At 44.9% G+C, this 15,211-nt stretch overlaps 1 protein-coding gene across 5 annotated transcripts in view; it reads left to right on the top strand.

The window, feature by feature from the left end:
* The window catches only part of SLC45A1 (solute carrier family 45 member 1), a 581,272-nt gene that overhangs the window by 482,538 nt on the left and 83,523 nt on the right, over positions 1-15,211 (top strand). For all 5 annotated transcript variants that reach the window (XM_069610920.1, XM_069610919.1, XM_069610917.1 and 2 more), the window contains one exon: positions 12,217-12,422. In XM_069610920.1, coding sequence (XP_069467021.1) covers positions 12,217-12,422 — 206 coding nt within the window. The remainder of the gene's footprint in view (positions 1-12,216; positions 12,423-15,211) is intronic.

Here is a 15,211-nt window from a genome sequence, read left to right as displayed (position 1 = left end):
TGATCAGGAGTGTTGGCTAGCTTTTTGGAGTGCCAGCACTCTGCTGTGATCTGGGATGAGTGTGGCATGGAGATAAGGGTGTACTTTGCAATGAATAACACAATGGTTATCTCTGAGGCGTGCACAAGCTGTTTCCTACCGACTGGCTGTTTTAGGGAATGCAAAGAGCGAAGCACAGCACAGTGGCTAACCTGGAGTGCAGTGAAGAGCAATGTACAACCCTATCCCTAGTTTAGGGCACAGCGAGGAGCAAAGATCAGTACAATGACTAACTCAGAGCTTCGCAAGTTGCAAAATATAACGATGCCTATTTTATAAATGCAACAAGGAGCACATTTCAACACAATGGCTAACTCTAGGTGCAGAAAAGTGTAGAATGTGTATAAAAACAATGTCTATATTGGAACCCATCAAGGAGCAAAATTAAATACAATGGCTCTCTAGGCACAGCAAGGTGCAAAGTCCAACACACTGGCTAACTCTAGGTGCAACAAGGTGCAAAGGTTAACCCAATGGGTTTCCTTACGAACCTGGCGAGATACCACCAGACGGAATTACTGTTACGGGCACTTAGTCTGGCAGAGTAACTGGCAGATTCCAAGTGCCGGCAAGGGTGGTTAATCCCCATTCCATGGAGTCCCATAGGATTCCATCTGGGGATTGCCAGTATTACCGGTGTAGTTTGCCGGTGCAGAAACGTGCCATTATACAGAAATATGGCATGTCATTGCTGCACTGGCAAACACGTAATGAGACCCAATGACTAACTCTAGGCGCAGAAAGTGCAACACATTGTCTATTTTAGAAACACAATGAGGAACACACTTCAACACAATGGCTCCAAGTCTAGGCGCAGCAAGGTGCAAAGTTCAACACTATGGCTAACTGAGTGTGGCCGGAGCGGTGACCTACCCCTAATCCAGCCTTAGTAGGTATAGATGTTATGGGGTTTTACTGGAGTACAGTAATGGGGGTACTCCCCACCTAGGCCACCTTGCCTGTCTATTGCTGTAGGATGTCTCACTGGGCAAACAGGGAGTAGAGCTGCCCTGTGGGGGAGCTGCCCTTTGCCTTGGCCCTTAGCCAGGTGCCCAGGCAAGGCTGTCCTGGGGAGCCTGCCGAGTATATTCGTTACGGTCATGTGGGAGGTTGGAACGGCCAATCACAACCCAGGACGGCAGGAACAATAATCCAAACCAGTGCAGGAAACAATCAGTCCACTGCAGGCTTCCTTGGTCAAATGGGGGTGCTTAAAGAACTATGCAGGGCCAGAAAAGGTCAAGGACACCTACCCTAGATGGGGATGAGGCTCAAATGGCTGGTGATGGAGGTCCTTTGGAGATTCAGTGGTTATAGTGGCCTCTGTGTCAACTTGATGAATCTGAACTCATGCCAGTCAAGGGGGACAGGGAAGCTGTATGGAACAATTGCCCTCGAACGATAGCCAGGGGTTCCATAAAATACTTGGGGGTCTGAATAGGTGTGGGTGAATCTACTTTCCTTCGACACAATCTGGAACTGGTGAGTGGGAGATTGCATGACGATGTCAGACATTGGGCTGCTCTCCCAATGTCGCTGTTGGGAAGGGCCAATCTCTTCAAAATGCTGCCATTGCCTCCGCTCCTATATATATATATATATATATATATATTTATATATATATATATATATAACATCTATACCTACTAAGGCTGGATTAGGGGTAGGTCACCGCTCCGGCCACACTCAGTTAGCCATAGTGTTGAACTTTGCACCTTGCTGCGCCTAGACTTGGAGCCATTGCGTTGAAGTGTGTATATATGTATGTATATATATATATATATATATATGTATATATATATATATTCTCCAGAACACTCTATTGAGAATTTCCCAAAAGGTGTTTTTGGACATAGAAGGTATACAAAAAGAGCTCATATGGGGCAAGACCACTCAAAGAATAACGCTCAGCACATTCACCAGGTTGGTTTGGGAAGGAGGATTGGGACATCCCAATATCCAACAATGCTTCTGGCCTCCCATCTAGTAGTGGATGACTGGATATTTAGCGATTAGGGGCTGGCGCATCAGACTAAAACTAGAACGAGAAAGCATGGGTGTTCATCCCCCATTACAGGTGTTGTACGACCAACCACACAAACTCGCACAACCAGGATAGCGTACACTGGCGGTGCGGGGGGAAGCACTTAGGGCAATGGGCTTGCAGGTGGGGCAACAGTGACATTGGAAGCACGATATTGGGGAAACTCTGACTTACTAAAAGTCTATAAGATGGGGCTCCAGACTAGTTGGTCTGCCAGAGGGATCAGGGAGCTTCAGCATGTTCTACTTCAGGGCCAGCTGTCCCCTTTCCAACACTTAATGCAGGCTTATGGCCCAACACACAGGGATCGATATATACACATATGATTAAAGCACACCATAGCTCAAGGAAACAGAGGTAATTGGAACCTCCATGCATGCTCACCGATAGAAGCTAACCTCCTAGAAGGAGAAATTACAGGGAATGCAATTACTACGCTCTATCAGGTAATTTCTAACTACCAAAAAGAACTAAGGGTAGTCGTCAGGAAGTCCTAAAATCAAATGTTCTCGGTCCAAACCTAACTCTACCTAACCCTACCACGAAGATGAACAACTTGGACTCATCCAAGAGAAGATCCTTATTCTCTTGGGTTGGTGATTTCTTCAATAGTCTTTGGACGAAACATCTGTTTCACCAGTTTCCTCTTTTTATAATCTTCAATAAAGCCTGGATATCTGCTCCATGAGCTCTTGTACTTCTTGAACAACACTCCTAGGTTGTGTGCCTTCTTTAAGGATATGTTGTGGCCAATTAGTCTTTCCATACTTTTGCACACTCTTGTCTCTCGTTTTATTGTCTCTAAATTCACCTTTGATTAGATTATGGGGGGCTCAATCCCTTTGTATAATGTCTCACTCCCTCTTAGTGCTTTCTCTTCTGTTCTCATACTCTCTTGCTACTATTATACCATATTTCTTAAGACACGGCTTTGGTAGTGTTTTCTCCATTTTTCCTCTCAATTTATGAGACCATATCCCTGTTTGTCTCCAGCCTCTCTCCATTACCCTTTTAGGTTTTAGTATTTGCTCTATGAGCTCTGCACATTGTCAGTTAAACAACTTCAGTGATTCTGTCTCTTCTTTGGGATTAGGTCAAGTTATACTCTTCATGCACATCATTCCCTCACAGAGTTGCTGGCTATTGACTCTAGACACCTTTCGCATAGGTAATTCAACAATTGTGCTCCTCTTGACTTGTCTTTATGACTGGGACGAGTTGTACTCTTAACGTGCTCCTTCCCCGGCTGCCTCCCGCTTTTCCTGTGCTCCCCAGTACCTTCAGTTGAGTGTGGGAAACTGGCGGGCCTCGGCACTCGCTCAGGTATTCTTCTCGGTACTTGGCTTTCTTATGTTCAGCTTTCATCGGTGTACCGATCTCTGCTTCGCATCAGGTTGCTGCCTTCTGCGGATGCAAACGACAGGGAGCTACGCTCGCTCTCAGCAGTGATGGTCTCAGCATAGTTGTGCGTGCGCTTTGCGCACCACGATTCGCTCATGGTAATGCCAACACCAGGTCCTGGACACCTCTTCTCTCTCGGGCAGTGATTTCCCCGCGCCTCGCTTTGTCGATACTCGCCTGTTCAAAAGTAATGGGCGATCACGTCGGGGGGCTTCCCCTGCGTCCAATACTCTGCCTCTTCCTCTACTCATCGTATTTAAGTGCAAGACTCTTAAATGGACATTTTCTTTCATGGTCTCTGATTGTTTTGCTTCAGTATTGCGTATAGCCACATGTTTCATTCTTCTTCCAGTAGGCAGCCCCAGGAACGGGAGACCTTATCCACTAAGAGGAGTCACTCCCAGTGAGGTCCACTTGCCCAGACCCCTAGCGAAGGTCTTGAGGAGCAGGATCACTTCCATGGCCTTAAAGGGGTTGCCCCCCCCTCTTGGGCAGAAGTGACAAATACCACTGATTCATCAGAGTGGACATGAGTGCAAGAGGGGAAATCTGGAGGCTGTGAAAAATGAGTTGGGTGGAAGTCGGAGTACAGTGAGCTACAGTCAAGTAGGAACATCTGGAGGCAGAGCTCTATAGTCAAGGGGGGCATTTGAGGATAGTTCACCTCAGTCTAGTAGACCTCTGAGGGCTGCTGACTGGTGGCAAGAGTGAACTATGGGGTTAGTGAGCTAATCCAGGTTAAACTGAGTGCTGTGTACTAGAGTCAAGGGGGACATCTGATGATGGTGAACTAGAGCCAAGAAGGAACATCTGTCAACAATGCATTAGTCTTTGAGGGAAAAATTAGGTCAGTGGACTAAAGCAAAGAGGGCTGGTGCTAAACTGAGGAGTGTTGGATGGGTGGTTTTAGTCAAGTTTAACAAATGGAATTGTTCTGGGCTACCCTCCAAACCCTCCTTTGTTCAGCCTGTCATGCCATTACTGAAGGGAAAAGACCAAAAAACAAATCGGCCTTGCTCTCACCTAAAAAAAAAAAGCAGTTTGGACCCAACTGCTAGGTCACATACCTTCTTCACAAGACCCCCAGTATCCTCACACATGTTGTAGCCTCACTCGGTGTCCTGAGTGATATGTTTCTAAGCACAGCAAACTTGGACCCACATATGTGTACTTATTGACAAAAGAAAATCTACAGAAGACATTCAACAATCAACCTCAATATGATCAAATCTGGTCTATGAATGTTCCTTTACCTTCGCAATACCTCTTCTCTTCCATGACAATTCATTTATCTCTTCTACTACCATGAGAATCAGATCCACAAGATGGAAAAAGAATGACTAAACACCAAATGGAGTTGGAAAAGTCAGAAGTATAAACCGTACTCGACCGCACAATAGTCAATGTACTAAAGTGTTTTCCTCTCCCCACCCTTTCCCCCCTCACTAGCCTTCCTGTACATATTCTTAGGTTTTTACATGATGTGAATTGTTCACAGAATCCACCTTTATTTTTTAGTAATGTTCATACATGTACATTTTCTATGCCAAGACCAGGTGAGTCGAAAACCAAGAACAAGTTTTGGAACCTTCATTTTCTGTTGAATTAATCTTGACTCCATCGTCAGATCTTTTTTGGGCCTATATATAATATCTTGGACCATTTTCCAAGTTCATTACATTTGATTCATACATTTAGTTTCCTCGGGTTATAGTTGAGAATGTTTTCTAAAGGGTTTGAAATAGCCTTTTGCAAGTATAATTCCAGAGGTCGCTACACGGAAACTGGGATTTTTGAACTTGGAATCTGAAGGATTCAAACCATTTTCATTCATTAGTTCAAGTCTAGTTGTCTGGTTGTCCCTCTCCAATTCTTTAACCCATAATTATAAGTTGGTTTTTCTGACCTGAGTTTATATTGTTCAATTTATAGAGGAGCTTGGTAAAATATTGATCTTTATCCGATTGATTTTGGTCCATAGGCCAAGGTGAATAGCCTTTTCTTCACTGAGGCGTTAATATGAAGGTTCACGAATGGTGCTTGTCAGTAGTGAGTGGGGCTGTGGAAAGGTTTTTCTTTGACGTTTTAGCAAGTCTTCACCCTACTTGAAAGAAGTTTCCTTTGTACAGACCAGGCATTAAGGGCATAACTTTCCCAGTTCACTTTGTATCCACTTAGCCACCCATTGTTCCTACCTTCTACCATTAGGTTTCCTGTATATTTCTCTGGGTTTGTGGCAATCACCATCAGGGCACTGGTGTATAGCATGGTTTTGTAAACATGTCCGTATATTTTCAATCACAGGTACTCTTCATTTGCATTTAGCACCATGGGCCTCATTACAAGTTTGGTGGTCCAGAAATAAGGGTGCCGGTAGCAACGTACCTGCACCCTTTCGGGACCGCCAAACTAAGAGTTTGACGGTAGGGGCACAGAACTCCCAGTAGGCCTGTCCTGCCGGGAATTCAGGCCCCTACCAGCAGTGTTTTCACAGAAGCACTGGCACTGTTGGCAATGATGCTGGTGCTTCAGTGACCTCCATTCACGTGGCGGCCTCGCGGAAATGTGGATTTACTGTTTTCGCCACCTGCCATAATATCCTGGTGGCACTGGGAAGTCAGGCGGTGGAAACTGTGTTACGGGGTTGCTAGAAACCCACTGTCTACTGGCAGGTTTTCCCAGCAACCCTGTAATGAGATAGCATGTCGGAAAGAGAGTTCATCTAATCAAGTATTTACTTACTGCAGACTTTTGATAGAATGCGCATCTTCCATTTCAATATTTTGGTCCAAACCCGATTCTTTTCAGCATGTTGATTTGTGTTATCAAATTCTTTCTGCACATTGAAGCTTAGTAAACCGTTTCCCTTTTTTGAAAAATACATTCATTTCATCTTGTCATTGTCTGGTCCGACTTATCTGCATCTTCCTTTTGCAAATCCGACTGGCTCATTACGTGTCAATTTTGCTCCTATGGGTGAAAGTCACATGGATAAATGTTTTTAATAATTTTTTGGGCAATGTCCATTGCCACGTAGGGTGGTGGTCTAAGCCCTGTTGTGCATGCTTCCCAGATATTGCAATCAGCATTAGGTTTGATATTTTGAATTCTTCTTTAAAGTTATTTTTAAACTCTTGCTATTTGCTTTTTTAATGGATTAGTGAGAGGATGTGACCAACAGTCCATTTGTTTTTGTTTCTCTCCATAGACCAGGGTTTCTCACTAGGCTCTTCTTAACCTACGTGTCAGTAGCTTGACACATTTGTCTCCTTGGTCGTAGTACTTCTGATGCACACAAAACAGGGTACATTCAGCTGCACATTTGTAGTGTGTTATCTCATACGTTACAGATTGCAGCTGCTGTTTTATGTTACGTTTTTTGCAATTTCCTACAAAGCCCTTTTGAAAGTTATTTATCCTCTCTCATTCGGGGACTGTTTCCCTTTTGGTTAAATGAAAATGCAATGTATCTTTCAGTAATGTAAGTATTTAAACATTGTATAAGGGTGTAGAAGTAAGGCTCTGACACAAAGGTGACATAGCTTTGGTTATAAACTTTTATTAACCAGTAAAAGGGTTGGAAAAATTGACTCTCTGTCCCCAAACTAAGAGGAGTTTCCCTGCCTCAAAGAAATCTATGGAAAACATCAGGATGTCAAACAAATTGTAAGTCACTGTCCTGTCCAAAAGCCCTGCTTCTGACCCTAACACCAATAACAATCTAATGTGCAAAGACGATCTTTCCAGAACTTAAAGTGATAATGACAGTTCTTGACAAGTGAAAGTTCCCAGTGTCTCGAGTGGTCAAAAATAATAAGATATGTTGCTTTTCCACAATGTATAATTACATTGCTCAGGGTGTAGGTGCCTTTCCCCTGGATTCCTTCTGGTTCTACTTTAGGAGTTTGTATACTCCTTATGTGATTTCCTGTATCATCTTGGGTCCCAGACCCCATACCTTCTCAAATTAACTTTACTGTGTTCTTAGATTTTGATATGGGTGAGAGTCCCAGCCTCGCAATGCTGTATTATATCAGCTTGGTGTTCTCTCCTGCCGAGCGTATATTTTCTTCGGATCTTTTGCTTTTGGGGTACCAGACCCTCGTAGTCTCTGGTTCTCGTGTGTGGGTCACAGACTCGCAATGCGTGGTTGCAATAGCTTGGTTTACTATCCTGCCAAGCATATACCTTTTTTATGGTCTGTCTGCTTCTCTCAGGGTCCCAGACACTCTGAGTCTTTGGATCTCATATGGGTGCAGGACCCAGACAGGCAATAATGTTTCTTGCCTGCTTGGTTTACTCTCCAGCCAAGTATACAAGTGTTTCTTCCTTTCTCTCACGTTCCTGGGGTCCCAGAGCCTCTTATCTTGTTCTCTGCAGTTCCTCCCCGATTCCTCCCAGACCTCTTGCACCTCCTGGTCTGCCCGCTTACCTGTTTGTGTGGTCTGTGTCTTCCGAGCACTGATGCTTCTCTGTGGGGCTCCGGCAGTGTTTGGGTCGTGTCAGTGGCATCTGTGCAGGTCAATTCTTCTTCAGGCTGGAACCTCCGTCGCCAGCCGCATTCGGGTTCACCTTCTCATCAGCGGATAGTCCGCCAGTTGCTGCTCCCTTCTCGAGCTGCGCTCTTGCTTTCTGCCGTTTTTACAGACTTCAGGATGCCCGGAGGGTTGTTCAGGCAGCGAACAAAGTAGCTGCTTCTCCCTGGACTACCTTTGTTTTCCTGTTTGCCTCCGTGCATGGCATCTCCTGCTGCGGTCCCCTGTTCGCATGGTCGGTGGCTCTCAGGTTTCCTCATTGGAGGATGGTGCTTTCCATGGTGGCTTCCCTCTGTTATTTTGTATTTCCTTTGACCAATCAAATGCCGTAAAGACTAGACCGTTCACTCTGGTTGTCTGGAGTCTTCATATTCATGATCATCTTCCTTTTCACAGTACTTGTAATGGAGCAACATGGAAAGCAATTTGTATTTTCAGGGCTCCTAGTCCGGTTGAACATAGTAGGTTGATTAACCTTGTAACAGATATTGGTACTGGTTGGAAAGACGGAAGGAGAATTTGGCTTGGGGAAAGAGGGAGGGTCTAACAAAGCAGAGGTATACCGCGTTCTCAGGGAATGGTCACCTCTAATCCTATAAGGGGCTTCCTCTTCCATGTGTTTCTCGCCCGGTGCACCACCCCGAGAGAGACATTTGTACTCTGGATGCACTGCCCTTGCCCCCATAGGAATTGTCTCTCCCTAGGAGAGAAGGGACGACATCCACAGATTATTCACAGTAGCCACACAGCTTCAACTTGTTTCCTAATAGAGCTGTTAAACCAATTACTTGTCTTTCAGTAAAGACTCCTTGATTCTCCATTATAGTGTTTTATCATTAAATTTGTCCAAGCACAAAATTAAATTCATCAATCGGGGATCTGGAAGGGTTTCTTCCATATTTCAATGGTCATAATGTTATGTTTCAACTCTTAGTTTATCAAAAAGAATTGCATTCTTGGGTAACTGCTATGAAACATTGAGTTGAATGTGTAATTGTGAGTAGTTGGGTGACACAAACTCTAGATGACGGTTGGATGTAAATTTAGCAGCATGGGGCAGAGCCAATGTATCTTTTGTGTCCTGTGACACTGTCCCGTGCCTCACCACAGATGTGTGTTGAAAGGTAAACAAGTGAGCCAGGTGCCACAATCCCTGCATGTGGTGTGGTGAGGGACCCCTGTCCACCCACCAACCATCTGGGTGAGGACACAGTGGCTCATCACATTTACTACACCAAGATAGCTGTCCCTTCAAGACATTATTTCCAAAGCAATATTGCTAGTGTCAGCTCTGTGGGCCCTGTAATTCAAGCCCCATTGTCAAGAAATGGTATGCATACTATACTGGAGAGTTGTAGTTCACATATAGTGGCAGGGCCCTTTACTAGCACTAAGGTACAGAGATTGCTTAGCAGGGAATCCACTGCCAGAGTTGCACTGACATCCTGTCAGCACTGTGTACTCTTTGCTATTTCTCAAGACTTGGGAGAAATCAAAATGTCGGACTGGCCGTTTGAAGCCCCGGTCCCGAGGATGCAGAAACCGACGTTCCTTGAGTTGGAACACTAGCAACTAAATGTATATTTGAAATCAACCAAATATGCACTGGTAAAGTAAATTACCCACATGGGCATACCCTCACAGAGAACCCAGTCCAGCGCCAATGTATATAGGAATATATCAACAGCAGCCACAAAATAGCAGAGGTGTGCAAGTCTTGAGAAGGAGCGAGTTAGGCAACAGTTGCAGAAAGGCGAGGCTGGTGGAGCAAATATGTTTAGAGGTGGAGGGGCTAAAGGAGCAAGTGGAAGAAGTAAGACATAAGAAGGAGTGGGGGTAAAGGAACAGTTGAGGGGGAAGGAATACAGTGGCAGACATAGGGAGTAAGACAAAAGGAGGAAGAGGTGGTGAGTGAAGATGTAGAGAGAAGGAGGTGCTATTGCGAGAAGTAGTGAGTAAAACTTGAGGTAGTGGAGAAAGCAGGAGGAGAGGAGCAGCAGGAGAAGGTGACAAAGGATGCCAAACAGAAGGGGGCAGGAGGTTGGAGGAAGAACAGTGAGGGTCATGCACACCAAGTCTACCAGGTTTGTGAGAGTGGTGAAGCGAGATACAAGCTCATGGTGAGGTGTCAAGGAGGTGTTTGAGCAGCCAGAAGGTAGCAACATCCCTGAACGAAAGTTAGAGGAGTTTTCACTAGTCATGAGATTCCATTCAGGTGGCCAGAGGGTGACCAAGGGAGGCAGACTATCCAGCAGCGTAGGGCTCTTGATGAGAGAATGTTGCAAGTGCCTAGGCCTGAGGCTCTACCACCTGCAACTCGGCTTCCCTCTGGGCATAGACCACATAATAAAACATGTTCAGCCATCATGGTCTTCAGTGACTCCCATTGAAGTTAAAGCAGTGAGTATCCTAGAACCTGAGGGAAGGCGATCACTGGGGTTAAAGGTAGAAAGGACACTGGGAAGATCCCCTACAAAGAACATGTCCATTATCCAGCACCTTATTTAAGTTGTGTTTAAATATGCCCTTTCATAAAATGTGTTTGAAAGAAATGTCTGGTGCATTAATTCAGTTTAAAAATCTGGATTTTTATTAGAGTAACGCAAAGAAACACAATGTCTCCTTGAAGCACAGGATGGGCACATACCGTAGGGTCTGTTGGCGATATTGAAAGGTGAACTCTCAAAAACCACACAAAGAAGAACAGGGGAGCTCAAGTACTTGAAGATACTTGGCCTAAACAAGAGATGTCTGAACATAGATGTGGGATTACTGGCCAATAAAGGCCAACTTGGAGCCCAGGACTAGTAAGGCAATTACATCAACAATGCCAGAAGACAACCTCGCAGCACTACCTCTCACCAACAGCTGTTGGACACCACTGTTCAGAACCCCTAATGAATGAGTGCAAAGGTCATGGACCACAGAAATCTCGGGCATTAGGCGTGTACAGTTGGCATCCATCATTGAGCATGACACATACTGAGATAACAGCAGACATTGCAGCGTTTGAAAAAACATTAAACATATTTAGGATTTGCATAATGTTTTTGTCTGCCACGTAGCCATTATAATGCTTGAGAACATACCAAAGCAATATTGGTCATCGCAACATGTAGACCTTGAGAATTCTTTTAGTTTAGTCACTTTGTATACCAGACAGTAAACGTAAGGACTACTGTTGGTATTGAAATCACTTCACAGTCCTGACACTGCAAAGAGGTTGCAAAACACATCTTTAGACTCTGTGTGAGCCAACTGCAAAACACACCCTGCTTTTGTCATCATTTGTGTGGTTTTGTATTTTATTTTCAATAGGTTTCAAAAAGAACATGAATAATGTTTCAAACTTACTGGGACCCACTGTAGGACTGCTTGTAGCTTATCTCAAAATGTAACATTCTACAATTGTGTGCATATTATGTGCTTTCTTAAAATGTATTCCTCAGCACTGCTAGAAATGTGATTTTCTTTTTTCCACTGAATACTGGTATATATTTTCCTGACCGTTGGATTTATGGTTCTTGAGGTAAGGTGGCCACTCCAGGTCTGCATTCCATGCCATGCCTACTGACCCTTCCCACTAATAAATTATACACAGAAAATTCTCATTTTTTTTCTCTTTGAGAACAAACTTCCCAGTGTGTGTTTCTTTGCTACTCGTTTCACTCTGCACCATATGACAAAGTCTATAGGACTTATAAAGCTAATGTGCTACATGTTATTTTCAGTTAGTCCAAAAAAGGTAACAAAACTTTTTCGTGTGAGGAGATTCATTATATTAAAAGTCTTGGTGCAGCCCCTCTTTCGTGTCACAGCTTTGGATTATCCCTCTGTGCTTCATGTCTGCCCCCTGTCCCAAGCAAATCATATCTATCCATCAACAAGTGAGATGCAAAGTCCCCTCCCAGTATTATATATCTACAGTTGTATTGTGTGACTTTCCCTGCAATTTCACACGCCTTTGCTTCAAGGGCCACAAGGTATGGTCCTCTATTTCATCACTGACATAATGGAAAAGGGCTACCTATCCATTCATCCGCCCATCATTGTCCTCAGCCTCAGAAACAAAGAGCATATTCTACACTGTGTATCACCATTACCACTCTCTAATTAGGTTTGTTGGGAAACATGATTTTTTTGTGCTTTCTGTTTCTATCTGATCTTATAATATAGTCCTTCCTGTATGTTTTGCAGCCATATTGGAGAAACTCGAAGAACACCTCAGCGTTCGGACGCTGTATTTCATAGCGTACCTGTCATTTGGCCTTGGGACTGGTCTGGCGACACTTTCCCGGAACATCTATGTCATCTTATCGCTATGTGTCCCGTATGGTATTCTGTTTTCAACACTCTGCACCCTGCCTTATTCACTGCTCTGTGATTACTACCAGAGCAAAAAGGTAAGACTCATCAGAAAGTATGTTCATTCTTGAGGACATATGAGAATACATCTATATAGCAGAATGTTTCATCCCAGGGTGCATAGGGATCTGGAGGTTTGCCAGGGTTGTAGACCCAAGTGCCAATTAATTAATGATTATGGAACATGTATAGTGATGTTCTTCAGGATGAACCATCTAAAAGTTCTTATTTCTAATGAGTGGCCAAAGCTAAGGAATCTTAAAGGAGGGAACTGTACTGATGACACTGATTGTATTGAGATTAAACACACAAAATGAGCCATCACAGAAAACCTTAGAAATTGCTTGCCAGATATTATGACTTGATCTCAATGTTTTCCTGCTGAAATAAGCAATTTTTACCAATTTTTGCAACTTTTCCATGAGGCGCCATGGTGTATTTTTGTTGTGGTGTTTCAATTATCCCTGTGCATGTGAAACACTTAGTTTATCGTGGTACCAAGGTTAAGCATGGCACATTTAGACCTGTTCTGTCCCTCGTAGTTATTTGGCCAGGATAAGTTGATGCAACAAAACAAAGGTTAAAAGAGAGAAATCTTTATAGGGGAATTTAAAAGGCTTAACATGTATTTTTGTAATCCATGGCCTTATATTGATTTTAGTTGTTTTTTTTTAGAAAAACTGCCATTAGAAACCTTGGACTTTTGACCGTTTTTTTTAAAACTCTTTCCATTTAGTGTGTTTGCAGGGATTGGTAGATCGTCTCTAGTCCCCTGTCTCCAGTCTTGACAACACTACTATGAGTACAATCTTAGGTTTTACTGTGCCACCGTTCTAGATGGCTACACACAATGTTGATTGGCTGTAGCTTGCTTTTACATATAGAAGATGAATAGTATGGTATGGCATTTGTAACGCGCCTATACACAAGTGTTTCAAGGTGCGACGAGGCAAGGGAGGGGGAACAGAGGAAAGAATGACAACAATCTTAATAGGCCAGGTGACATTGAGATCGCAAAAGTGCAGGGGAAGGGGAAAAGTGCGTGGTGTAAGGGGGAGGGGGCAGTGCAGTACATGGGATTGACAGTACAAAAAGAAAAATAGAATAAATAAAAGCAATAAGTAAAAGTGCAGCCAGCTGGTGGCAAGTACAAGGGGATACAGAACACAGTCCCCAAGTGCTGGGATTGCCAGGAGGGCAGTGCAGGGGTGCAACTGGCGGGGGAGGGGACCTGGTCCCAAGATCAGAGGGTGGCCAGGTGACCAGTTCAGTTTCAGCCAGGAGGTCAGCAGGGGAGAGGAGGAGAGAAAGCAGAAGCAAAGAGGAAAGTTCTGAGGTGTTTCCAGAACCGGAGATGGTTCTCCTCAAGTTTCAGGGAGGCTGTTGCAGAGGAAGGCCCCAGCCAAAGAAAGAGATCTACCACCAACTCGTTGCTTGGAGAAGTGACTGAACCCAAGGGAGTTGGAGGTGGATGAGCGAAGAGCTCGAGAAGGATGATCTTTAGGAAGAGAGAGTTGACTCTATTGAGGCCCCAGAAGGCCTTGTGGACAATGCAGAGGGTTTTGAACTTAATCCTCGCAGCCACTAGGAGCCAGTGCAGAGATTTCAGTCCTGGAGAAATACGATCCCTGGGCTTCAGGCCAAGGACAAGTCTCGCAGTCCTGTTCTGGATGAGTTGCAGAGGGCGGAGAGTAGAAGCAGGCAGATTTAGAAAGAGGCTGTTGCAGTAGTCCAGCCTAGAGAGAACCAGAGCTCTGGAGACCGTGAGCTTCTGGGGGAAGAAGAGGAAAGGAAGAATACCTTTTGAGGAGGTGCAGCTGGTAATGTGACTTCTTAGAGACGTCGGAGATGTGAGGAGAGAAGGAAAGTGTGAAGTCAAAGATGACCCTCCGGTTTTTAGCCCCGCAGGTGGGAGCAGGAAGAGGGCCAAAAGAGGCCGGCCAGAGAGTGACAGGAAAGGAGGGAGCAGGTGTGCCGATGAGAAGAATCTTAACTGGCGTTAAGGCAGAGATCAATGGCGGCACACCACTCCTGGATAGCAGACAGACAGTCAGAGATAAGAGAAGGAGAAGAAGTGGCAGAAGGGAGGCTGAAAATGAGTTGTCATTAGCATAGCACTGAAAGGTAGGGCAGGGAGCGGCAATGCGGTGGGCAAGAAGTGCCAGGTATTGGCTGAACAGCCAGGGAGCGAGGTTAGACGCCTGGGGAACACCACAGGTAGAGATAGAGGAGAGGAAGGACCCAAGTTGGACCTGGGAGGGTCGATCGGAGAGGAAAGAGATCAGCCACGCCAGGGCCTGATCGGTGATACCCAGGTTATAACGGAGACGGTTGAGCAGGATAGCATGGTGAACTGTGTCAAAGGCAAAAGAGAGATCAAGTAAGATGAAGACACGGGGGTGTTGGAATCAAGGTTGGAGAGCAGGTCTTCACAGATGTTCAGGAGAGCAGTTTCCGTGCTCTGGCAGCTCTGAGCCAGAGTGATGGTCATGGAGACAACCATTAGATTTCAGTGTGAAGATTAAGCTGGCAGATGGCCAGCTTTAACAGGAGTTTGCCCAGTAAAGGAGTGATGGAGATTGGGCGATAGTTAGCCAGGCAGGATGTGTTGGCAGAGAGTTTCTTGAGAAGAGGAGTGCATCAGGGGGGGACTGCAGACCCCAGTGGCAAAGGAGTGGTTGCAGAAGTCAGCCAGAGCAGGGGCCAAGGTGTCACTATGGTCCTTGATGGTTTTAGAGGAACAGGGGTGAACCTGTTTTGACGAGACTTTCATAGATTGGACTTGTCTAGAAACCTTGTCTGGGGAGAACAGGGGAAAGGCAGAGAA

This window comes from Ambystoma mexicanum, chromosome 8 (assembly GCF_040938575.1).
Source record: "Ambystoma mexicanum isolate Mex_15411 chromosome 8, UKY_AmexF1_1, whole genome shotgun sequence".
Classification (NCBI taxonomy): domain Eukaryota; kingdom Metazoa; phylum Chordata; class Amphibia; order Caudata; family Ambystomatidae; genus Ambystoma; species Ambystoma mexicanum.
The sequence above is the reverse complement of the archived record's forward strand: the minus strand, read 5'-3'. Positions and strand labels throughout refer to the sequence as shown.